The sequence below is a fragment of the Rhinoderma darwinii genome, chromosome 3 (genome assembly GCF_050947455.1).
Source record: "Rhinoderma darwinii isolate aRhiDar2 chromosome 3, aRhiDar2.hap1, whole genome shotgun sequence".
In the NCBI taxonomy this organism is placed as follows: domain Eukaryota; kingdom Metazoa; phylum Chordata; class Amphibia; order Anura; family Rhinodermatidae; genus Rhinoderma; species Rhinoderma darwinii.
Genome location: NC_134689.1, coordinates 194,101,126 through 194,128,312, shown reverse-complemented (window position 1 = coordinate 194,128,312; position 27,187 = coordinate 194,101,126). Strand labels below are relative to the sequence as shown.

The 27,187-nt window shown below is 42.5% G+C and overlaps 1 protein-coding gene and 1 long non-coding RNA gene across 2 annotated transcripts in view; both read right to left on the bottom strand.

Moving 5' to 3' along the window:
- IL17REL (interleukin 17 receptor E like) overlaps positions 1–27,187 on the bottom strand; it is a 199,303-nt gene that overhangs the window by 125,114 nt on the left and 47,002 nt on the right. Inside the window, exons 4-5 of the mRNA XM_075859407.1 lie at positions 26,345–26,451; positions 23,389–23,503 (exon numbers count right to left, since the gene is read on the bottom strand). Of these exons, the coding sequence (XP_075715522.1) occupies positions 23,389–23,503; positions 26,345–26,451 (222 nt within the window). The remainder of the gene's footprint in view (positions 1–23,388; positions 23,504–26,344; positions 26,452–27,187) is intronic.
- Positions 16,432–17,185, bottom strand: LOC142747952 (uncharacterized). Its single transcript, XR_012882102.1, has 3 exons — positions 17,066–17,185; positions 16,676–16,854; positions 16,432–16,559 (listed from the first exon to the last, which is right to left on the bottom strand). It is a non-coding gene; the product is annotated as an uncharacterized LOC142747952 (long non-coding RNA).

Sequence of the window (27,187 nt, the reverse complement as noted above, 5' to 3'; positions counted from 1 at the left end):
CATGAAACGAAAGCACCATGAAGGACCTCCTCGAAAGTCCTTGATCTCCATGTCACATGCTAAAGCAGTGGCTTTGAGTCTAATAGAGACAGTGGAGACGCTTCTACATGCGTTTCTCTGTTCCATAACCCACTGTTCTATTTTGTCCTCCAACTGTGGCCACCTTGCTTTGTTTCCTCGGAAACTCAGTTTGGTCTTCTTTACTTGGCGGAGGTCATCTTCTTGTTTTCTCCACTTACGCACCATGGATTCATTAATGTTGAATTCTCTTGCAGCTGCCCTATTTCCATGCTCTACTGCATAACTTATAGCTTTAAGCTTGAAACCTGCATCATAAGCATGTCTCTTAACAGGAGGCATTTTTTGGGGTAGTGGGTATAGTTAACGCTAAAGCAAAGATATATTGCAAGGATCCTACAGAGCTGTAAGTATCACTCAGTGTGGCTCCTGATTACGGTGGCCGTAATGCTCAATCCATTTATGGATACTGTAAAAACCCAAGTGAAGAATAAATTCATAGGCGCACGGGGGGGAGGAGCATGGTGTGTGCTGTGGTATGCCGCCGCCGACCCCTGCCGCCCACGATAGAGGTAAAGGATCCTGTATGAACCCCTCTCTTTACTGTCGGGTTCATATATAAGGCGCACCGGATTATAAGGCGCACTTTCTATTTCTGAGAAATTCTCAACATTTTATGTGCGCCTTATAGTCCGGAAAATACGGTAAGCAGAGACAGGTTAATTGGCAATAAGCATTACATAATTAAACCATTAAGGACTTCCCCCTATTAGTATGTACCGGTTCACAAGGCCCCAGCGTATTTTTTCTTTCTCTCTAGGTCGGTTCGGAGACAGTTCCCTATTCTACCCAAGGAAAAATATATTTAATCCGGGCTGTATACAGAGATGGGTCTCTGTCCCTCAGTCTCGAAGGTGTACCAAGATAGCGGACGTTCCTTGGTACACGGTGACAGGGCACCTTACCTCACCCGAGATAGTGGCAGCAGGAAGAGGATGGTTCCCTGCTTGAGCATCCCCATCGCCGAGGTCCGAAACGAGTTGCCGGACCAATCGCCTGCGATCTTCCGGTATCCGGAAGTGCTACTCGGCATTACAGAGGCATGGATGGGAGCGGAAGTGATGTCATCCCTGGCCCCGCTCCCCGGATATGACGCACGGACGCAGTGGGCATATGATGTCGGTGTCTTTCAAAATGATGGTGTGCTCTGCCTCTGGTCAGCCCTCTGCTTGCGAAGGTTAGTATGGCTGTCTATTTGATGGGTCCTCATGTGTCTTTATGCTGTTGGCTATGCACATTTTCTACCATACGTTTGTCTCTCTCTGCTCCTATCTAGATGTCTGCCTCTAGAAGAGAAGGTTGGAAAAGGACCCACAAATCAAGGCACAGACTTTGCAGGAAATGCCGTCAGCCCCTTCCTGATGATGTTGAGTCAGATCTGGGTGTATTGTGTTCCACCCCAGTTAATTCCTCACGGCTCAGAAACCTTTACAGGCTAGATGAATCCGGCTTAAAGGAGTGGGAGAATGTACCGAAGTAGATTTACCAGTAGTGAAATTGGCAAAGAAAGCCGTCTTTCCATCTGATGAATCAGCATTACTGAAAGACCCCACGGACCGTAAAGCGGATTCCCTCTTGAAGAAGTTGAAGAAAGTATATACTTCATCAGTGGGCTCGTGCACAGCCTTCTTGTCTTCAGTGTCAGTGGCTAGAGCACTCCGGGTCTGGTTGAGCCATTTATCGAGGGATCTAGAGGAAGGAGTCCCAAGGGCGGATATTCTCCATTCGCTCCCAGTAATGAAGGCAGTCTTGGAGTTCCTGTGTGACTCCGAATTGGATAACATAAAGTATGCATCTAGAGCCCTATCCCTTTTGAATGCAGCCAGAAGAGCTCATTGGCTTAAATTGTGGTCGGGAAATAATCTCTCTACAATAAAATTTTTGTAGTCTTCCTTCCAGCCTTATTCAATCCTTATTCGGTCCCCAACTTATGGATATCTTGGAATCCTTAGGGGAAGGCAAAGGGGCCAGGTTTCCTGAACCTAAAAGGAACGATACCCGGCGCTACTTTCGGAATCAGGAAAGAAGAGCCCCAAAGTTCAAAAGAAGGTTTCTAGACCATCAGCGCATATTTAGAACAAAACTGAAAAACCCTTCCTCCTTTTGGAAGAAAAACCCAAATCAAAAACTCAATGATCTATGACGCCAAGCCAATCCTACAAGTAGGGGCGAGGCTTCAGAGGTTCTCCTCTCGGTGGTCGGTGACATCATCCGACGAGTGTGTGACGACAACCATCAAGAGAGGCTACTCATTGGAGTTCAAAAAGTTCCCCCCAGACCACTTTGTCCTCAATGTGCATCGCAATCCGGTAGTCCATCAGTTTCACAGATTTTTTCCCCAGAAACAGCCTTGGAAGATGTTCCAGTCTTAGAGTGGAGCAAGGAGTCTACTCCAGAGTGTTCCCGGTGCCCAAATCAAATGGCAGTTGGAAATTGGTTATAGACCTGACCTTCCTCAATCAATATCTGTTGAGGAGAACTTTCAAGATGGAGACTATACGGTCGGTGATGAACCTTCTGGAGAAGAACTATGTTCTTGCAACGATCAAACTTACAGACGCATATTTGCATGTCCCTATTCTGTCCACTCACAAAAAATTCCTTCGACTATCAGTCCAGACTCAGGGTGGAATAAAGCACTTCCAATTCACCTGCCTGCCCTTCGGGATTTCGTCAGCACGCCGTGTGTTCACAAAAATTGTAATGGTCCTAACTGCAGCACTGAGGCTGAATGGAATATGTGTGGTGCCTTACTTGATCAGAAAGCCACAGCTCTCGCCATCACAGAATCTGAAATTTTTAGGGCTCATGGTGAATTTTCGGTCAATGACAGTCAAGTTGTCTCCAGAGAGGGTTACTACAATACGGGGTTCAATACAACACTTTATTCACCATCCAAAGAAATCTGTTTGAGGGGCTATGAAAGTCCTAGGTCTAATGACCTCTTCCATAGATGCGGTCCCCTGGGCCAAAGCCCATATGAGATCATTACAGCTCGACATTCTCAGATCCTGGGACAAGAATTTCAGAAATCTGGACGCTCTCTTCAAAGTCTCCAACTTTACTCTTCAAGACCTCAGCTGGTGGTTAATCCCAGATGCTCTCCGGTCCGGCAAGTCTCTCGTTCCCCCACCGCAGAAAGTCCTCACAACAGATGCCTCCTCCTGGGGTTTGGGTGCCCATGTAGATCATCTATGGGTTCAGAACAGATGTAGTCAGAAGGAAGTGTTACTATCCTCCAAGATGAGGGAACTAAGAGCAGTGAGATTGTAGCTAATATTTTTTCAAACTCATCTAAAAAATCTCCAGATCCTGGTCCAGTCGTACAACCTAGGAACTGTTTTTTATATAAACAAGCAAGGAGGAACGAGGAGTGTCTCAATGTCGGCCGAATGCAGACTACTTATGAGTTGGGCGGAATAACATTCTTTGGGAATTTCAGCAGTTCACATCAAGTGCTTGATGAACCACACTGCAGATTTCCTCAGCCGCAACACCCTCCTTCCGGGGGAGTGGAGTCTCAACCCTCAGGTCTTCAGCAATTTGACTGTCACATGGGGAATGCCAGACTTGGATGCAATGGCATCGCAGGAGAAGAACAAAGTCCTCAGCTTCAGTTCTGGTCTCTCTCGAAAGGCAGGTTCCTGGAACTACCGGTGTCACCGGACCTCCTGTCCCAGAAAGAAGTGTATCATCTGTACCCTCGCAGTCTACATCTCACGGCCTGGAGACTGACCGGGAGAATCTGACGGAATTGGGGCTCTCTTCTGAAGTCATTAACACCCTACTTTCAGCCAGACGCCCCTCAACTGTCAAAGTATATAACAGGGTTTGGGCCCTTTTCATCTCCTGGTGCTTTAGGAATTCAGCAAACCCAGTCTCTTTGAACACGATCCTTCAATTTCTTCTGGAGGGCTTCAATAAAGGGTTGAAGTTAAATGCCCTTAAAGAGGCTCTGTCACTACATTATAAGTGCCCTATCTTCTACATAATGTGATCGGCGTTGTAATGTAGATTACAGCAGTGTTTTTTATATAGAAAAACTATCAATTTTGACAGAGTTATGACCTATTTTAGCTTTATGCTAATGACTTTCTTAATAGACAACTGGGCGTGTTTTACTTTTGACCAAGTGGGCGTTGTGGAGAGAAGTGTATGATGCTAACCAATCAGTAACCAATCAGCGTCATACACTTCTCTCCATTCATTTATTCAGCACATAGTGATCCTGTGTTGTTCACTATGTGCAGCCACATACTCACACACTAATGTTACTGAAGTACCTTGAGAGTTAATAGACATCACGTTCAACCAGGACGGGATGTATATTCATCACTGCCGACACTTCGGTAACGTTAGTATGGGAGTTAATGACAGCAAGCGTGATTTACAGCGTGATCTCGCGAGATTATGCTTGCTGTGCTGGAAGTTCCACACAAACGTTACCGAAGTGTCGGCAGTGATGAATAGACATCCCGTCCTGGTTGGACGCGATGTCTATTAACTATCAAGACACTGCAGTAATGTTAATGTGTGTGTATGTGGCTACACATAGTGAACAATACAGTATCACTATGTGCTGAATAAATGAATGAAGAGAAGTGTATGACGATGATTGGTCAGCGTCATACACTTCTCTCCTCAACGCCCACTTGGTCAAAAGTAAGACACGCCCAGCTGTCCATTAAGAAAGTCATTAGCATAAAGGTAAAATAGGTCATAACTCCGTCAAAATTGATTGTTTTTCCTAAATAAAAAACACTGCTGTAATCTACATAATGTGATTGGCGCTGTAATGTAGGAGATAGGAAAGTTATAATGTGGTGACAGAGTCTCTTTAAGGTACAGTTTACGGCAATCAATGCACAACTGCAAAACCGTTTCTCTAACCAACAGTTGGTGAAGAGCTTCTTCAAGGCTTTAAGAAACCTTAGCCCAGTCTCTCAAGTACCCACTCCTTCCTGGGATCTTTCAGTGGTTGTGTTGGCTCTGACAAAGCCACTGTTTGAACCCATGCAAGAGTCGTCCGTCAGATTTCTCTCCTTTAAGGCCTTCTTTCTGGTGGCAATCACATCTGCCAGGCGCATAAGCGAGCTTCAGGCCCTCTCTTTCAAAGAACCCTATTTGAGAGATCTTGGAGATTGTCTTCTACTACGCACCATGCCTGGGTTCTTGCCTAAAGTTCCCTCTTTCAAAAATATCAATCAAAAAATATCGTTGCCAGTCCTTTTCCCTCATCCCCAAGGTGAAGACCAGGAGAATTGGCATACACTGGACGTGAGAAGAGACGTTCTCACCTATATTCAAAGGACAAAAGCTTTTAAGAAAGCAGAAAATCCGTTCCTTCAGCATGCCGGTCCTAATAAGTGTCGAAGAGCAAGTAAGGCCACCCTAGCCAGGTGGATTAGGTCAACCATTGAGAAATGCTATCATCTCAGTGAGCTTCAATCTCCTCTGCAGATCAGGGCACATTCCACTCGCTCTACAGCTACCTCATGGGCAGAAGTCAGACATATTCCCCTGGACCAAATCTGCAGGGCTGCTACCTTTGGCATCCACATCAACCTTTATCAAGCACTAAAGGCTCGACCACTTGCATCAAGGGGTTCTCTATTTGGCAAAAGAGTGCTTGAAATAGCGTCTGCTATCCCGACAATATAGCTATTGCTTGGCAAGTCCCATTTGCTGCCAGGGAAGATCAGGAAAACAAAAAATTACTCACCAAAATTTTTATTTCCTGGAGTCCTTAGGCAGCACAAGCTTCCCTCCCTGGCAGAACTTGTATCTATTGCTTCATCAAAATACGCTGGGGCCCGGTTACCGGTACATACTTATAGGGGAAGTCTTTAATTGTTTAATTATTTAATGCTTATTGCTAATTTAACGTGTCTCTGCTTAATTGTACCTAGGGGACTAAAATCTATTTGTGTTGTGCTGCCTACGGGCTCCAGGAAATAAAAATTTCAGGAAGTAAATATTCGTTATTGAGTCATGAAAATTATTTCATATATCATATGGGTATGCATGCATCCAGAATCGCTAATATTAATGGTATGTTCACACGCACTATTTACGGACGTAATTCAGGCGTTTTACGCCTGGAATTATGGCCAAAAATACGGCTCCAAAGCGTCGGCACACATCTGCCCATTCATTTGAATGGGTTTTACGATGTACTGTGCCGACGGTCAATTTTTTTACACGCCGCTGTCAAAAGACGGCGCGTAAAAAAGACGCCCCCGTCAAGGAAGTGCATGTCACTTCTTGGGATGTAATTGGAGCCGTTTTCCATTGACTCCATAGAAAAACAGCTCCAATTACGTCCGTAATGGACGCTGCGAAAAATGCCTGCACATGCCATCACGTCAGAAATTCAGTAGCTGTTTTCTCCTGAAAACAGCTCTGTAATTTCAGCTGTAACGGACGTGCACGTGTGAACATACCCTTAGTGTTGATACAGTCTAGAAAGGCTATCCATTTATAGCAACTTGCATATAGATGTTTTAGACTTGTTAGTCCTCATCACTGCAAGATAGGGAAACCACGGCTATGTTTGGAGAACGATGTTAAAAAAAAATGGGTGAATTAATATTTTTTTAATTCTGCTCCAAAAATTTAATATAGTTGAAACACTATTTATATGTAGTGAAGAATTCTATAGATAAAAAATATATACCCAAAAAATTACAAATAAACAAGATCTTACACAGCATAGTTACATAGTTAGTACAGTTGAGAAAAGACAAATGTCCATCAAGTTCAACCAAGGCATGGGAAAAAGGGAAGGGGTGAAACAACAATTCTACACATTGACATAGGGGCTGATATGTTTTTGTTCTAGGAAATTATCTAAGCCTTTTTTAAAGCCATCTACTGTTCCTGCTGTGACCAGCTCATGTGGTAGGCTATTCCACACATTCACAGTTCTCACAGTAAAGAAGGCTTGCCGCCTCTGCAGATTGAACCTTTTTTTCTCCAGACGGAGGGAGTGCCCCCTTGTCTTTTAAAGGAACAGTGTCATCACAAATTATTTTTTTATATGTTAAAGATGTTAGTGCTTTATTAAAAACGTTTATATTCATTTGTGTGTTTGTGTTTTACTTTTTCTTATTTTTACACTTTTTCTTCCCTATGGGGGCTGCCATTTTTTGTTCCATTTCTGTCTGTGTCGATTAACGACACATACAGACATGGAATACGGCAGCCACAGTCCCATAGGGACTGCGAACGGCTCCCGTCCCATTGACTTCAGTGTACGGCGTCTGTGTGGGAACTGCGCATGCGCCGCTCCCACACAGTCCAATTCGAAATTGGTGCCGTCCGGCGCCATTTTCCTGTGGACCGGAAGTCGCGGCCGGACAGTAATATTACTACTTCCGGTCGCGGCTTCCGGATTTGTGCACTTGGACCAGCGGCAGCAAACGGAGCGGACGGGCCGGAGGGAGCCGCGGCGGCAGGAGCAGGTAAGAGATTTCAATGTATGTTCGTGTTTGTGTGTGTTTACTACTGTATGTAAACCTACTACACTGTGTGTTAGCTCAAAAAATGGCGACACACAGCGTAGGAGGTTACACCGTTCAAACCCCTCGTTTATCCCGGCACTAGCCAGGATAAAGGAGGGGGGGATGCTGAGAGCTCACTAGAGCGAGGGCTTTTAACCCATTGTTGCAATGCTGCAATTTTGGGAATAGCTCCATCTAGTGACCAAAAATGGGTAGTATTATAAATTAGAATTAATTTATAATATTTCCTGACTATTTCCTGACTCGTGAAAAAAATAAAAAAAATTTGAACAATGTTTAATCACCCACACACTAAATGTTTAATTTTTTTAAAAAAAACATGTTTTTCTGGCAACACATTCCCTTTAAGGGGGTTTTACATGGAACAGGTCTTCACTATATTTCTTGTGCCATTCATATATTTATATAAGTTAATCATGTCCCCCCTTAGTCGACCCTTTTCAAGGCTAAATAGGTTTAATTATTTTAATCTTTCCTCATAACTTAGATTTTCCATGCCCCTTAGTAGTTTAGTTGTTCTTCTTTGTATTTTTTTACAACTCCATCGCATCCTTTCTATGAGCTGGAGCCCAGAACTGAACTGCATATTCTAGATGAGGCCTCACTAATGCTTTCTAAAGTGGTAGTATTATATCCCTGTCCTCGAGTCCAGGCCTTTTTTAATACACAACGATATCTTGCTGGCCTTAGAAGCAGCTGGTTGACATTGCATGCTGTTTTTTTAGTTTATGCTTTACAAATACACCCAGATCCTTCTCAACAAGTGAATCCCCCAGTTTAGCTCCCCCTAGGACATATGATGCATGCAGATTGTTGGTACCCAGATGCATAACTTTACATTTATCTACATTAAACCTCATTTGCCAAGTGGATGCCCAAACACTCAGTGTGTCCAAATCAGCTTGTAATTTATGAACATCTTCTATAGACTGAACAATAATACTATATAGCTTGTGTTATCTGCACAAATAGAAACCGTGCTATTAATCCCATCCTCCATATCATTAATAAATAAGTTGAATAATAGTGGTCCCAGCACTGAACCCTGGGGTACACCACTTATAACCGGGGACCAATTAGAGTAGGAACCATTGACCACAACTCTCTGGATACCGTCCTTGAGCCAATTTTCACTCCAACTACAAACTATACTTTCTAAACCTATAGACCTTAATTTAGCCAACATCAGTGAAAAAAAAATGTCTGGCTCTTGAAATGCAGTAAGACAAAAATATAAATAAATGCTACAGCCAGAGGCCTAAAATTTACAGTGTCCTTAAGAGGTAAAACCAGATTGGTAAATCATCACATTTCAAATCCGAAAACAAGAGGTTTATTCCCCATGTTAGGATAATTATCTGAGGCATGCAGATATTTCCTAACATTAAAATTATTATTATTATTATTATTATTATTATTATTAATAAACCATTTAATTCAACTGACATACAGATAGTTCTGTTCTGGCTTGTTCACTCTAATCTAAAGCAGCTGCATGCAATTTGGAATAAAAATTACATGTTAAGTCTCACGCAGCGGCAGTTTTGCCAGCAATACCACAGTGTTACCGGCAAAATCGCGAAGCCATTGGTCACCACACATGGGCGGGTTTCCAATGCATTTTCCATGACAGAATCAAGTGAATACCACTTATAAAAAGCCTCCCATTGTGTTTAGTAGGAAATTACTCGATTGTTCATCAGGGGTATTTTCAGTGCGTCTAATTAAAAATCACCTGGCTGCAAAAAAACAAGTGACATTTCCGCTGCGTATTCCCCCGCTAAAACAGCGTTGGGTAGCCACACGCAGATTAGCCGCACTGAATGCAAAACCACGACAGAAATCCGAGGGCCAGTCTTGGATCTCTGCCACAAATACTCTGACGGATTCAGGTCTTAGCGAACGATGCAGCTTCTCTGTATACAGAATACAGAGCAGCTGTATCTCAAAAAGCTAAAATAATTTTGAATAAAAACGAATTACTAAGTTGCACTAATCACACTGATTGACCTTTTTATTTAAGAAAAAAAAATGTGTTTCAAAGGTGTATATAGCCTTTAAGCCAAATGTCTAGTTGTGAGATCAAAAATAATTTGGAAGTTAATGCCTATAGGCCATTTTGACTTGATATTGATTTTCGGCAGTGCTTGCTGCGTGGCTGCTTTTTAGCTCAGCTACATTAGGTCAGAACTGTGACCTGTGACTACAGATTAGCTATAGTGCTTAGGCCCCATGCTCACGACCGTAAGGGATTTTACTGTTCGCAAATACGGATCCGTAGTCATTCGCAAGTCATCCGCATATCTGGAATGGTGTCCGCAAATACGGTCCGTAGTGCATCCTTATTTACGGATCTGCAAAAAAAAAGGAGGCTACAAATGATGTTACCAACATGTCCCAACTCCTTGAAAAGGTCACATGATCGCCCAGGCGCTATTTTCTCTGGCATTTGTGCTTTTTGACAGTTCGTTTGTATTCCTCGGCTGATCTAGCTTTGGTTTCTGGTGTTTCTTTCTCTGCGAGGATGCCCTACAGACGTGTGGATCATGTTCTTCTGGACTGATTTGTCTCTGAGCAATTCGGACAGCAAGTTATGCTGGAAGAAGAACCGAAGAGGAGGAGGTACTGGGCTCACCCCATTGTCTCCCAACGGGCCGGGAAGGGGTATTTCCACACCGTCTATGCCGACCTGTGGCAGCACCAGGACAAGTTCCACAGTTTCTGCCGCATGTTGGTCACCACATTTGATTGTCTGCCGTCGGATCTCAGTCTCGAACTCACCTTCCAGGACACCAACATGCGACGGTGCATCTCTCCAGAGGAACGACTCACCCTCACCCTCTGGTAAGAACACACGTCCCCTGTGCCCATTGCTGCCATGTCACCCTGGTACAGATAGTATAACCGTAGTTATCCTCTTTGCCTACTGCTGACATGTTGCCCTGGTACTGCTACCACTAATTCACCTTTTTTTTTTTACACGGATTACTGCCAACCGGGAACTCGTTTGAATTGCTGCATTTCGAGTTTATATTGGGTTTCTCCACCATTTCATGGATCACCTGTCTGTGAAGGGATCTGGCAGCGACTGAGAGCGATGGTGATGCCACAGCCCAAGGTAGAAGACGGACTTTGGTTTACCATGGACTTTTACCAGCAAGCACAATTTTGCAACTGTGCTGGCACGCTGGATGGGAAACACATTCATGTGAAGAGCCGCCTCACTCAGGGTCTCTATATTTTAATTACAACCACTATTTCTCGGTGGTGCTGTTGGCCTTGGCTGACAGCAACTATCGGTTTGGAATTGTGGATATAGGGGCCTATGGGAGGCATATACTGGCATCTTCAGGGTGAATGGCTTCAATACAACCAGCTCACCCTTCAAGAATCGAAGCAACTGCCTGGATCTTCTGGACCTCCAGCGCCATTCGTCATCATAGCTGATGAAGGATTTGCTCTTTAACTCCCATTGCCCCATCGTAGTATGGATGAAAGGAGGCATATTTTTAACTGCCGGCTCATCCTTTCAAGATGGTATATGGAGGGTGCCTTCGGGATTCTCAGCACCAAGTGGTGGGTATTCTAGACCTCTCTTCAAATGGATCTGGAGAACATGATGCTGGTTATCCAAGACAGTGTGATCCTACACAACTTCTTCCGGATTCATGAGTCCGGGCTTGACAGAGACCTGAAGCAGTTTGTGGCAACTTCTACCATCCCTGTGGACAACACCTTGCATGGAAGACCTGGTGCGGCTAGACTGTTGATTCGTAAATTTTGATGCGGACTACTTTGTGTCCTCTGCTGGGGCAGTTCCTTGGCAGATGGATGCAATTAAGGTCGTTAGATAGTTGGATCTGTACAGTTGACATTCCTGTGTTGGTTCTGTTCTGTTGCGTTTGTTACCTAGTTACTTGTTCCTGGTTTTAGTTATTAATTAGGGACTCGGAAAAGAATGAGGACCTTAGATGTGGTTTGCGAGCTTAAAGAGACTCTGTCACCAATTTATCAATTTCCTATCTCCTAATCGAATAGGCGCTTTGCTGCCGATAACTACAGTGTAATTTGTTTTAAAAACCGTTTATTATTTGCAAAGTTATGAGCATTTTTCTAAATGTGGTAATGAGCCTTTATTTGACAACTGGGAGGTAACAGCAGTTATTTTCCTGAGGTGGAGCTACCTCATAGCCTCTGACAAAGGGGATCAATTCAAACAGCCATATCTCGGGCTGTGGACCACCGAGAACAGTGGTTCTGGTGGCATATGAAAGAGGAAATTCTAGGAGTTCTAACTGTGACACAACCGGGGATATCACCAGTTGGAAACAGTCGGGAATGGAAGCAGTGTACTATGTCATCACACTGTGTTACTGAGCAGGGAAGGGGGAAAACTGTATGCTGATTGGACAGCATCATACAGAAAACATTACACTGCCCAGAGTGGAAAGACAACACACATACACAGACATTCCCCATACACAGACATTCTACATGCAACACACATACCCAGACATTCTACATACAACAAACATACCAGACATTCCACATGCAACACACATATACCCATACATTCTACACACAGCACAGTTACACAAAACAGAACAAAAAAGAATGAAACTTGTTTCAACTGGTTCTCAATTTTTATAAAAATATGTTTTAAAAAAAAAACTATAATTAACAATATTAAATATACATACACAATAAAAAAAAATACATTTAGGTGAGCTAGCACCTTGAGCAGCCTTCAGACTGGTCCCCCCTGTACTTGAGAGGAGTGTGGGTGGTTGTACTGCCCAGTGGAATAAGAGGGGCTTGGCGTCTGGTCCATGCCCCTATCCTGGGAGTACGGGGGCTGGGAAGGGTTGTAGTAGCCCCTGTATTGTGCTGGCCTCTGTGGTGGTGGTGGTGGTGGAGTTGCTAGGGGGGATGATGTTTGCACACCCAGCCGGCTTCGATGGAACACAATGGTATTATAGAGTTCCATCGGAGAAGGACTGTTGGCAAACACCTCCATGTCCCCAAGAATGGAGACTCACATTTAAAGAGCCATTCCACCTGCCTCAGATGTAAGGCCACTGTGAGGGAAAATGTGTCTTCTAGAGTCTCTTCTTGTTGGCGTGTTAGATGGGCCGGAACCTGTGCATTCATCATGGCCCTCGTATCCTCCAATCCATGAGCACGCTTGTGCCCTCGTGATCTGGCAGGTTGAGGGTTACTTAAAGGGTCAGCTGGCACTTGGGGGTCCTGTGCCACAGGCGGTTGTGCAGGCTGGCAGGGTCTGGCAGCTAGACACACGATCTCAGTCTCAGAGTTCTCCTGATCATATAGACTGTCTGTAGTTCTAGGATTAAAAACAGCCAAAATATATAAGCTCAGTAAACTATAGACATACTATATAGCTACACACCTAGCAACAAACAATTGCGTGACGGATCGAAGTATGCTATGCCCCACAGGTATCTGTGCGACATAACATAGGCCAATGTGTCCTCATGAGCACTAGATACACGCCTATTAACATACAATTGTCTGATGGATGGAAGAATACGCACAGGTATCTGTGGAACAAAGCATATAATTCAATTAATAAAAATATGGTTCATTTACTAACGGCCCAATATCCACTACATCACTTAAGAACCACAGTTGTTCTGTGTACATGTATGGCTCTGTCTTCAATCGAAGAAATTCTTGTGAAAAGAAGGAAAAAAAGAAAGAGAACGGCGCTCCTCTAAGGTGATAGCGTTAAGAACAAAAATATTTTGCCGTTAGTTACAAGTGGAATAGAGCTCACCTTAGTAAGTTGTGCAATGTCGCCAGCACAACTTAACTTTGTAGCTTGTAGATAATTGCCCCCTTTGTTGGGCTTGATCACACTGTGCTTGCCTCTGGAGCCATAACCGCATCGAGTGGATTCATCTTTGGAATCTTCCTCCTCGTGGTTTTTGGAATGAAACAGACTTTAAAGAAAAAATGCTCCTATATACGGGCGCTCAGATGTGAATAGATAAATTCTTCCACGGTATCGTCAATTGTGAAGCAACGGTTTTATTTGTATTACAGATAAAACAATAAAATAGGCTGCAACGCGTTTCGATCACGCACTGTGATCTTTGTCAGGCATATGAATTTTACTAAAAAAACAACATCTTAAATACTCCTGTCGTGTGGTTCACGTCCAGGTTAAACAGTCAATGTTAAAGTTCGTTGTGGGCGTTTCATCACAGGTACGTATATATTTATCTTTTAATTCCATCTACTATTTGGATTGTATTTCTCTTAATTTTGTTTAAAGTTTATGCTGATAATATTTATAATCTTTATTCAGACAGAAGATGTTTTTTGTGTATGTATATACGCACAGTCTGAGCTTTCCATTTCAGACAGTGAAATTGCTACATGCTCGCTATATAAAAGAAATATAGATTAATTGTGCTTGATCGATAATTCTTATTTGTTTTTTTATGATTATGTATGAATTTGTGTTATTATACTATTTTTTGATTCAGAAAGGATTGTATTGTTGTAAAAGATACTTCTGTCATTATTACTATTAGTTCACAGTCATTGATTCCTTAATTGTCGGGAGCCAGAAGCTCTTACATTTTGCCGTACATCAAAGGGAGGATATTTATATTGAGAAGTAATACTCTTATCTCTGCTTACTCATTAGATTCAATAGTATTCATATTTTACTCATTTAGTTCAATCTGAGCTTTTTATTTCTGACAGTAAAATTGATGCGTACTCGCAATATAGAAGAACTATGGATTATTTATGTCTGATCAGTGATTTTTATATATTTTTTTATAGTTGTGTCTGAAGACACAACTATAAAAAAAAAAATAAAAAAAAATCACTGATTGAATCTAATGAGTGAGCAGAGATAAGAGTATTACTTCTAAATATAAATATCCTCCCTTTGATGTACGGCAAAATGTAAGAGCTTCCGGCTCCGGACAATTAAGGAATCAATGACTGTGATCTAATAGTAATAATAGGGAATAGATAGAAAAATAGGAATTTCCCTCTGGCGCATCCTTCGTTGGAATAAATCGTTGTCATTCAAGAGAGGTATTTCAGGCTAAAAAAGGACTTTATTCTGGTACAATTTCAACAAAAAAGTTTCGAGATCGTACTGATCTCTTCCTCAGGTAGTCTACGAGTGTTTAACAAAGGAAAACAGTCTCTGTTTTATAACACAGATGAGGAGTTAACAAGGAGACAACTACCGGGTCAGATTGGCAGGTCAAACAGCAGTTCAAAAGAAAGGTATGTATTACTAATTCATTTTTTCTTCCAAAAACACCAAGTCAGTTTAAAAATAATTTGTTTAAATTGTTTAAACCTTATGTGTTCAATAAAATTATTTTGTCTTAAATAGGTCTGAAATATATTAATATATAATAATAAGAAACGATATCAGTATTTAAAAGAGACAGAACAACCTGTCATTTCAGTAAAAGGATACTATAAATATATTTTAAAATTAAACAGACAAATAAAATGCTTTAAAATAGAAGAAGTGTAGTTCTAATATTAACTAAAATATATTAAAATGTCAAAACATCACTTGCAGTATGAAAGAAATAAAATAGTTCATTTTTATTGCGGTTAAATAACTAAATCCTGAACAGATATCATCATTTCTTATGTGATCATATTGTAGTGCTGTATTTTTATTGTCATAATTCGTTAACAGTAATAGGCTCTTTTGTTTTTATTGGGAATATTCGTTCAATGTATAAAGGGAACCAATTGCCGTTATTGTGCTCCTATATAATTAGACATATAACTTCAAAAAATCATCTTATTAAAAGTTTTATTATAAATAAATGAAGGTTTTGTAATAATTAAATGACTGTCTCCGTTTTTTCGTTTAGTCCTTCTGGAACTAATGTTTTTAATTTATAGATCCAGAAGTTCTCTCTGTTACATAAAGTCGCATATCTATTGGTGTTAGATGCCGTAATTTGTTCAATGGGAGTAATTTTAAAACAACCAAAATTGTCACTAATGTAAGAGCTTCCGGCTTCGGACAATTAAGGAATCAATGACTGTGAACTAATAGTAATAATGACAGAAGTATCTTTTACAACAATACAATCCTTTCTGAATCAAAAAATAGTATAATAACACAAATTCATACATAATCATAAAAAACAAATAAGAATTATCGATCAAGCACAATTAATCTATATTTCATTTATATAGCGAGCATGTAGCAATTTCACTGTCTGAAACGGAAAGTTCAGACTGTGCGTATATACATACACAAAAAACATCTTCTGTCTGAATAAAGATTATAAATATTATCAGCATAAACTTTAAACAAAATTAAGAGAAATACAATCCAAATAGTAGATGGAATTAAAAGATAAATATATACGTACCTGTGATGAAATGCCCACAACGAACTTTAACCTCGACTGTGAACCACACGACAGGAGTATTTAAGATGTTTTTTTAGTAAAATTCATATGCCTGACGAAGATCACAGTGCGTGATCGAAATGCGTTGCAGCCTATTTTATTGTTTTATCTGTAATCCAAATAAAACCGTTGCTTCACAATTGACGATACCGTGGAAGAATTTATCTATTCACATCTGAGCGCCCGTATATAGGAGCATTTTTTCTTTAGTCTGTTTCAATCGAAGAAAGGAACTGCAGCACTCAAGATAATCCAAAGAAGGGTATTTGATTTATTCACCAAGCATAAAAACACTTGCAACGTTTCAACCCATGAATGGGCCTTTGTCAAGCATGTCTCCCTTGGACCTGGGATTCTTTGCTGCGTGCACCACCCATGTTTGGGGAGTTGTCCTTTCACATTGAAGAATTTTTTGTGGCTGTGCTGCTGTTTTCCTGAATATCTACTACTTGGCTTTTTCTTCAGCCGTCCATCCCCGCTGTGGCCCTTGCGCAATTGTTCCAGCAACACTTATCGTCGTTGCCTGTATAAAAATAAAAAACTTTATTATTAAAAAATTAGTATTAAAAATCAATAAAAAATTAATTATACGAGGGAGGGGGGTTAAGGTAAAAAGTTTTGGCTAGGTTGCCAACTTACAGAACTTGGCCTGCTGCTTGAGGCCTCGTGATCAGGCAGGCTGAGGGTCACTTGGAGGATCAGCTGACACTTGTAGATTCTGTGCCACAGGCTGTTGTGCAGACTGGGAGGGTTGGGCAGCTGGTGACTCAATCTGGGTCTAATCAGAGTCCTCCTGATCATGTAGACTGTCTGTAGTTCTAGGATTGAAAACAGCCAAAATATATAAGCTCGATAAACTATAGACATACTATAGTATATACTATATAGCTACACACCTAGCAACATACACTTGTGTGATGGATGTAAGGATGCTATGTCACACAGGTATCTGTAAAACATATCATAGTCCAATACTTCATAAAGCAAAACAAATTGAAAAATTTATAAAAATATGGTCTATATACTTACGGCCCAATATTAATTACATCACTTAAAAACGCGGTTGTTGCATGTAGATGTACGGCTTTTTCTTCAGCCGCCTATCTGCCCTATATTAGTCCCGGCAAGTGTTCCAGCGACATTTAGCATTGTTGCCTGTAGAAAAAAAATTGTTATTTGTATTAAAAATCAATAAAAAATGTATTATATGAAGGTGGGGGGGTCAAAGTAAAAAAATTTAGGTGGGGTGCAAACTTACAGAAGTTGGCCTGCTGCTTTCATTAGGCTGTTTTCCACTCCTCTGGGTTCAGCTTTATAACAACCTCAGTCCAGGCCTGGTCCTTTAAAATGGTGTCCTTGTATAGCTCAAGGCGCTTGTCCCATATCACTAGGCTGTCTTGTATGGCTTTAATAATCTGCTCCACTTGTGCTTTTGTCATAGCCATGTCTGCTGTGCAGTGATGCTCATTCTGTCATGTAGCCTACACCTTGGGGAATCCCCTTCCATCGTATAGCAATGCTTCCGCAAATTACAGGTGGCGACGAATGCACATCCATAGCTGTCCGCAATTGCGGAAGCGCCTACAGACTTCTATGGCGGAGTCCATGTTGCAATTGCAGACCAGAATGGGACATGTTCTATATTTTGCGGATCATTTCTACAGCCCGGACACACATCCGTAAATATACGGAAAGGTGTCCGAGGCCTATGGAAATAAATAAGTCCTTAATTTCATTCGTAATTACGGATGAAAACTACGGTCATGTGCATGGGGCCTGACAGGCAATTTTCCCTCTAAGTCTTGGCAGTTAGGGAGCAGGTCAAGTTTCCATCAATGCTGGGCGATCTGATGACCAAAAGTAATACACCCAGTAAACGCTAATATATCATACTACGTAAGAAAACGATGTTAAATTAGTTTTAATTACTTTTTTAAATACTATAATATTACATGTCCAGCAGTAAAATACACGACCGTTATAAACACCAATTATAGACATCAATGAGAGAATCCCTTATTACACCACTGCCCCTATAGATAGTGCCACAGACCTCCTGTAGAGCGAGCCACACACATCCCCCTGTAGATGGCGCCACACAGACGCCCTGTAGATGGCACCACACAGACCCCCCTGTAGATAGCACCACACAGACCCCTGTAGATAGCACCACACAGACCCACTGTAGATAGCGCCACACAGATCCCCTGTAGATAGCACCACACAGACCCCCAGTAGATAGCGCCACACAGACCCCCCAGTAGATAGTGCCACACAGACCCCCAGTAGAGAGCACCACACAGACCCCCCTGTAGATAGCGCCACACAAACTCACCAGTAGATAGCGCCACACAGACCCCCTAGTAGATAGCGTCACACAGCCAGTAGATAGTGCCACACAGACCCCCCTGTAGATAGCGCCACACAGACCCCCCTGTAGATAGCGCCACACACATCCCCCTGTAGATAGAGCCACACAGACCCCCTGTAGATAGCGCCACACAGACCCCCTGTAGATAGCGCCATACACATCCCCCTGTAGATAGCGCCACACAGACCCCCTGTAGATAGCGCCACACAGACCCCTCAGTAGATAGCGCCACACAGACCACCCCAGTAGATAGCGCCACACAGACAGCCTGTAGATAGCGCCACACAGGCCCCCTGTAGATAGCGCCACACAGACCCCCTGTAGATAGCACCACACAGACCCACAGTAGATAGCGCCACACACATCCCCTGTAGATAGCGCCACACACATCCCCTGTAGATAGCGCCACACAGACCCCTCAGCAGATGGCACCACACAGACTCCCCAGTAGATGGCGCCACACAGACCCCCTAGTAGATAGCGCCACACAGACCCCCTAGTAGATAGCGCCACACCTCCCAGTAGATAGCGCCACACAGACCCCCCAGTACATAGCACCACACAGATAGCCTGTAGATAGCGCCACACAGACAGCCTGTAGATAGCGCCACACAGACCCCCTGTAGATAGCGCCACACACATCCACCTGTAGATAGCGCCACACAGACCTGTGCATTTTGGTTTGTAAGCCGAAACCAGTAGTAAAACGCATGTAAAAATATCATGCATTTAAGGCATGCTTTCTATGGCGTTGTTTATGTTTTGGGTGGCGTTTTTTTATTTTGTACAATCATTTTTATTGGCGTTTTTGAAGTCTTAGGGCTTGTCTACACGTAGCGGAATTGCTGTGGATTCTCCGTCTGGAATTGGAGGGAAAATACACAGCAGAATACAGTAGCAGCAAAGTGAGTGAGATTTAACAAATCTCATCCACACACTGCGTAAAAATTCAGAGCAAATTCAGAAATTGACCTGCGGTGCGTATTTTTCAGACCGCATCATGTCAATTCTTTCTCCGGAAAGTGTACTGAATTGCTGCATTTTTCAGAGGCGATGTCACCATCTCCCAGCATTGTGAAAGACGCAAAAAAAAGATGCATTTTTGCCGCGGCAGAAAGTCTGCTAATTTCAACGGAATTGCTGCAGAAATTCCATTACGTGTGGACAAACCCTTATAGAGAAGCCTATGAAAAAACAAAACCACCATACCCAGAACACACTGCAAAATAAAAAGGCTACATCAGGGCCGGCCTTAGGATAGATGGCGCCCCGTTCGAAATGATCTTTCGGTGACCAACCCCATCATAAAAAAAATGCCCCATAAAATTTTTTATAATGCCCCCCCACAGTATAATGTCCTATATAGTGCCCCACACAGTATAATGCCACTTTAATGCCCCCCATATAGTATAATAATAATATTTAATAATATAATATATTAGAACCCCTTCAAAGACAGTATTTTGTCCTCTAATTGTGCCCACACAGTATTATGCCCCCCTAAGTGCCACACACAGTATATTGCTCCCTGTAGGACCCCTACATAGTATAATGTCCGCTTAGTGGCCCCCACACAGTATAATGCCCCCCTCCTCTGGTTGCCACACACAGCCCCTGCTTTAAATATAGTGCCCCCTGTAGATTGTGCTATACAACCTCCCTGTAGAGAGTTCCATAATCCCCCACCTCCTCCTTGTAGATCGTGCCAAACAGCCCCCCACCTCTCCCTTGTAGACAGTGCCCCCAAACAAAAATAAATTAATTGTACTCACCTAGGCCCCGTTGCAACGACGAACTGAGCTGCTCCATGACGGGATCCTTGTGTAGGCTGGTGTGTTCCTGTAGCCTAGTACAGAGTTTTCCAGCGTTTACGGACTCGCGGCACCACAGGAAAAATAAAATTTGATCAGGGCACCCCTACCAAAAGTAGTTTTGAGAAAGACAGGAAACGGCTAAAAACAAGCACTGCACTCTTAGGGTATGTTCACGCAGCATTTTCTGTAAGGCAAAAAAAAAATCTGGCTCAAAATTCCTTTAGGAATTCCTTGAATTGACAGCGTTGTTTGACCTTTTTTTTTTTGCGTCTTTTTAAGCTGTTGAAGCTATTGCAAAAGATGCAGGCAATTAACACTCCACACTAGCGCTGCAGGTATTCTCTGCCTCCTATTAATTTAAATTGGATGTCAGATGTGGAAACCACTTGAAGACCATCAGCCCCCCACTCACAGTAAAATAACCATCAGCCCTCCACTCACAGATTTCCCCTGTAAATAGTGCCACGAAGCCCCCTTGTAGGTAGTGCTACACAGCCCCCTTGTAGTTAGTGCCACACAGCCCCTTGTAGGTAGTGCCACACAGCCCCCTTGTAGGTAGTGCCACACAGCCCCCTTGTAGGTAGTGCCACACAGCCTCCTTGTAGGTAGTGCCACACAGCCCCCTTGTAGGTAGTGCCACACAGCCCCCTTGTAGGTAGTGCCACACAGCCCCCTTGTAGGTAGTACCACACAGCTCCCTTGGTAGGTAGTACCACACAGCCCCCTGGTAGGTAGTGTCACACAGCCCCCTTGTAGGTCGTGCCAAACAGCCCCCTTGTAGGTAGTGCCAAACAGCCCCCTCGAAGGTAGTGCCACACAGCCCCCTTGTAGGTAGTGCCACACAGCCCACATCCGCCTTGTAGATAGCACCTCCCCTTCCTGTACATAGCGCCACTATAGCTCCCTGAAGGAGCGGTATCCCCCAGGAATTCCGCTCCTGGAGCACTCCGCTTGATGTCTCTGTACATATATGGACAGTGACATCAGGGGCAACTCCTGAAGTGGAATCCCCGTCCGCAGTGTTTCCGACTTTGACCCGGGATTTCGCTCCAGGAGAAGCCCCTGTCGTCTGTGTCTATTTATGGACAGTTGACGGTCACAGAGTCAGCAACGTTGTGGACAGGGATGTGGACAGGGATTCCGCTTCAGTAGTTGCCCCTGATGTCACTGTCCATATATGGACAGAGACATCAAGCGCTCGTCCAGGAGCAGAATCCCCAGCCAAACGGGGACTCCGCTCTTTCAGGGAGCTACAGTGGCGCTAGTAGATAGCAGAGAAGGGAAATACCTACCTGCTCAGCTTTAGTGGTGTTGCTACCGCTTTAACAGCCGCGGCGGCTGCTAGCAGCGCCACTGGCCATGGGGAAGCACGTCCCAACGGGCGGCATCGGCGCCCCCATGGCCGATGCCACTGCTAGCAGCCGCTATGGCTGCTACAGCGGTAGCTACGCCACTGAGTGAGGAAGCGCCAGGGCGGAAAAGCGGCTGCAGTGTCGCCGGGCCCGGGCACTTCTAAAACAAGCAGGGGAAGGGAGCCAGCGCAGCCTTCCACCTGCTGGAGTGATGCACCCTCTGCAATGGCACAGGTCGCACACTCCTAAGGCCTGCCCTGCACTACATAAACGCCACAAATCAAACTGCTGTGTAGGTAGACATTCTTCTATTTTACTGTAGGCTTTAGGGTATGTTCCCACATACAGGATACACTGCAGGTTTTATGCAGCAGAAAATCTGAAGCGGAATCTAAAAAAAAATGCACAGAAATCCGCACCACATGCGTTTTTGCTCAGCATATTGGTGCAGAAACTATGCAGTTTTTCCACAGTGGTTTTACGTGTGAATTTAATGTTAAACATTGATTATAGCACAGTAAATGTGTTTACTGCGTAAAACGCTGCATAAATGCTGTAAAAACCACAGCAAAACAAATCTGTTGCGAAATTTATGCTGACCATTGCTATGTTCACACAGGGCGAATATGCTGCGTAAAAACGCACAGCGTATTCGCCATGGATGCCGCAGGGAATTCCAGATGAAAAACCACACCAAATTGTGGTGACGTTTTTCGGCCGGAATGTCCTCTGTGGAAAATCTCAGGTATAAAAAAAAAAATACTTACCCTTAAACATGGCGAGGTCCTGCAGCTCATCTTCTTGGGATGACATTTCATCCCATGTGACAGCTGCAGCCTGTGATTGGCTCCAGCGGTCACATGGGATGAAACGTCAGCCCTGGAAGCTGGGCTGCATGACCTTGCCATGGTTAAGGGTAAGTTGCGATTTTTGCCTCAAAAATCGCAACATCTGCTATTTGTTGCGGGTTTTACCTTTTCATTGAATTCAATAGGGAAAACCTGAAACAGAAAAGCAGCAATTCTGCAGCATAAATTGACATGCTGCGGATTAAAAAAAATGCACCGAAAGTTAATTTATCAATGGGCTTTCAAATCTCATCCACTTTACTGCTACTGTAATATGCTGCGGATATTCCACAATGAAATCCGTTGCAGAAAATCCCTAGTATTTACGCTACATGTGAACCAGGCCTTAAAGTAACATTCGGCCACAGTATTCTTGGGCAAAAAAAAGGTGGAAAAAATGCCTCTAAGGGTATGTTCACACGCACTAATTACGGACGTAATTCGGACGTTTTTGCCCCGAATTACGTCCGAAAATAGCGCCTCAATAGCGTTGACAAACATCTGCCCATTGAAAGCAATGACCGGTCACTTCTTTGGGCGTAATTGGAGCCGTTATTCATTGACTCCAATGAATAGCAGCGCCAATTACGTCCGTAATGGACGCGGCGTTCAAGCGCCTGCACATGCCGTTACGGCTGAAATTATGGGGATGTTTTCAGGCGGAAACATCCCCGTAATTTCAGCCGTTACGGACGCTGTCGTGTGAACATACCCTAAAAATGTGATTAAACCCTGATTGTGAATTCAGTCTAATAGAAGGATAGACATAAAATTCTTATTCTAGTGTGTTGTGTAATAAATCGTGTAGAAATCATTTGCATGAATTAATTAATTATTGTCATTATTTTGGAACCTTTCCACTTACATACAATGCCACATGAAAAGGTTATAACTATCATATGTTTTCTAACATTTTAATTCTGTATCCTCTATAAATTTTGGGCTTAAATTTATTTTAATGACTTACCTTGTACGTGATATTCTTTGCTTATTTCAATACCACAATAATCCGGTACTGTCCTCATAGTTACAAAAACATGCTCAGAAACACCCACTTCAAAGCAGTTAGCCTGAACGTGTACCTGCAAGTGGAATGAAAAAAGCTTCCATGTACTTAAAGGGGTTTTCCCATGAGGGACATTTATGACATATCCTCAGGATATGTCATAAATGTCAGATAGATGCGGGTCCCACCTCTGGAACCCGCACTTATCTCTAGAACGGGGCCTCCTAAACCCTGTTCTAGCCTTTTGTGCTCACGCCGACTCCCGGCCACTTCCTGATTACATGGTCGGGACATGTTAAGGTGTTACGGAAACAGCGTAACTCGCTGAGCTACACTGTTTCCGTGACGCCCATAGAATTGAATGACAGTTATGGAAGCAACGTAGCATGCAAGCTACGCTGTTTCCATAGCTACTATTCAATTCTATGGGACTTACGGAAATAGCGTAGCTCAACGAATTAGACTGTTTCTGTAACTCCCGACCATGTAATCAGTAAGTGGCCGGGAAGCAGCGTGAGCACAAAAAGCTACAACTGTTTTAGGGGGCCCCAGTTTAGAGATAGGTGCGGGCCCCATAGGTGGGACCCACATATATCTGACATTTATGACTTGTCCTTTGGAAAACCCCTTTAATGCTTTACAAGTGTCAGTGTTATTATACATCCGCTTGCCAATTTTGAGCCTGGTATGAACTAGATTATTTTCAGATTTATTTCCCAATTTCTGTCATCTCTGGGATTTCCCATACTGTTGCCAAGAGCAGAGAAGACACTTTCTTAAAGGAAAAATCCACTTTTAAACAACATGGGTACATCACTTCAAAATGAATATAAAATGTTGAGTTTCTGCAAACATATTGCCTCCCTCCCCCGCCCCCCAAATCATTGCAGTTAAAGGATACTGGAAATGCCTTCATTACATTATGGGAATGGCCCCTTTATTGGGAAGTGACCAAAGTGGATTCTATTAAAGAATATAATGTAACAAGCTATGATGTATAATTCTGGTCTTTTTTATAACAGAAATTTTAATAGCCATTTTCCAAGTAGCATAGCAAGAAACGCTAAAATAAATAATAATAATAATAATAATAATAATAATAATAATAAAAACAACAACAAAAGTACTGTGGTTCCTCAAGTTACAATAGCCTCAGGTAACAATATTTTCATCATACAATGGTCTTTCCTGGGACATTGTGGAATTTTAGGTTGACTGGTTTCAAGTTACAGACAGTCAAGATCTGCGGCACATACAATTGGCTAGAAGATCTAGCCAATCAGCATAGGCATTTTACTGGTAAACCCCAATTATTACTGAGGAGAAAGCACTGATTGGCGATCTAGTTGCACCTCTCTACAGTACAGTGCAGTACATGTACTGTACTACTCTTTACCTGCCTGCGCCAGCGTAAGCTGCTCTTTTGGATACCAAAGAATAAAATGCAGCCGTACTCACCTGCTTACGATGGTGCAGGCAGGTAAAGAGCAGTATATGTATATATATACATATATATATATATATACAGGGTGGGCCATTTATATGGATACACCTAAATAAAATGGGAATGGTTGGTGATATTAACTTCCTGTTTGTGGCACATTAGTATATGGGAGGGGGGAAACTTTTCAAGCTGGGTGTTGACCATGGCGGCCATTTTGAAGTCGGACAATTTGTATCCAACTTTAGTTTTTTCAATGGGAAAAGGGTCATGTGACACATCAAACTTATCGAGAATTTCACAAGAAAAACAATGGTGTGCTTGGTTTTAACGTTACTTTATTCTTTCATTAGTTATTTACAAGTTTCTGACCACTTATAAAATGTGTTCAAAATGCTGCCCATTGTGTTGGATTGTCAATGCAACCCTCTTCTCCCACTCTTCACACACTGATAGCAACACCGCAGAAGAAATGCTAGCACAGGCTTCCAGTATCCGTAGTTTCAGTTGCTGCACATCTCGTATATCTTCACAGCATAGACAATTGCCTTCAGATGTCCCCAAAGATAAAAGTCTAAGGGGGTCAGATCGGGAGGCATTTCTTCTGCGGTGTTGCTATCAGTGTGTGAAGAGTGGGAGAAGAGGGTTGCATTGACAATCCAACACAATGGGCAGCACTTTGAACACATTTTATAAGTGGTCAGAAACTTGTAAATAACTCATGAAAGAATAAAGTAACGTTAAAACCAAGCACACCATTGTTTTTCTTGTGAAATTCTCGATAAGTTTGATGTGTCACATGACCCTCTTCCCATTGAAAAAACTAAAGTTGGATACAAAATGGCCAACTTCAAAATGGCCACCATGGTCAACACCCAGCTTGAATAGTTTCCCCCCTCCCATTTACTAATGTGCCACAAACAGGAAGTTAATATCACCAACCATTCTCATTTTATTTAGGTGTATCCATATAAATGGCCCACCCTGTATATTAGTAACCTGTAGAAGCTCCTCCTGTCCTCAACAAAGAAAGCAATTTACAGCTTCCAGCTTCTCTCTCTGATTTTATATGTAAGAACTTTATCTGTATGTGCATAATCTTTTTTTTCTTTTATTTGTTTGACGTTTTGAGAGATTTGGAACCAATTACTAGCTTTTCATATTTTTAATGCTTTATCATGGTTGCCCCGGATCCAATTAATATTGTAATTTGAGTGACCATGGTAATTATTTCTATTTATAACCATGAAACGTTTTTTTTGCAGTGTGGCAAAAGTGCGGCTTTCTGACGTAGCATTACTGCCACTTGTACCCTAATGGACCACAACATTTTACATCAGTCTGTCATTACCTTTGCACTTTAGCAAATGCTTATTATTATTTTGCAATCTCGAGGAACCAATGTCATTTTGAGTGGTGTAAAGTACTTCCAAATCTAACATCACATTGTAAATTGGAGATGTCATTTTAATGTACCTTATGTTCAGACTTCTTAAATGTATTCTTCGTAAATCTTATGTGCATACATTGATTCTGTTGAGAGCTCATTGACATAGTACAGAATTCCACCCCACGGATATTATCTAGAAGGAAATTGACTTATTAATATTTACTTATTTACAGGGGTTTTCTGGATTTATGTTAATAAAGCCTAATCATTGTATAAATTAGAAGTTCTTCAGCTTCCTAATAAACTTTGGGGGAGATTTATCAAAAGTGGTACAAAGTGGAGTTGTTACCCATGGTATCCAATTAGGTTGCTGCTTTCATTTTCCAAAGGGCTTTTGGAAAATGAGAGGTGGAATTTGATTGGTTGCTCTGGGCTACTATTCTACTTTTCCTTTGCACCAGTTTTGATAATCTCTTCCATTATGTGTCAATATCTCACCATTTTCATAATTTTAGATTGCTGTCAGTTAAAGAGAACACTGTTTACATTCAGGGGCTGCAAACCCCTACATACCTAGTTCTGCTCTGTGCTGAGAAATGGATATAATTGAATGCAGTCTAGATAGTGCTCTGTAAGCTAAATACATCAGCAGCAGCTGCACAAATCTCTCTGGTAGTTTGCTACAATGTATCAGTTTGGAGTCAAAGCTGTCACAGAGTATTTGCTAGAATTTATACAATTGTATCTACTTGTCAGCTGAAAGCAGGATTACTATTTAGGGGGTTGAGTCAGTGTATGTAACCAACAGTGGGGCAGATTTGGGCTTCGTTCACATCTGCGTTGGGGTCCCGTTCTGACGTTCCATCGTAGCTTTCCATCAGAACGGGACCCTGAACAGACACGAACGGAAACCAGAGGTTTCCGTTTCC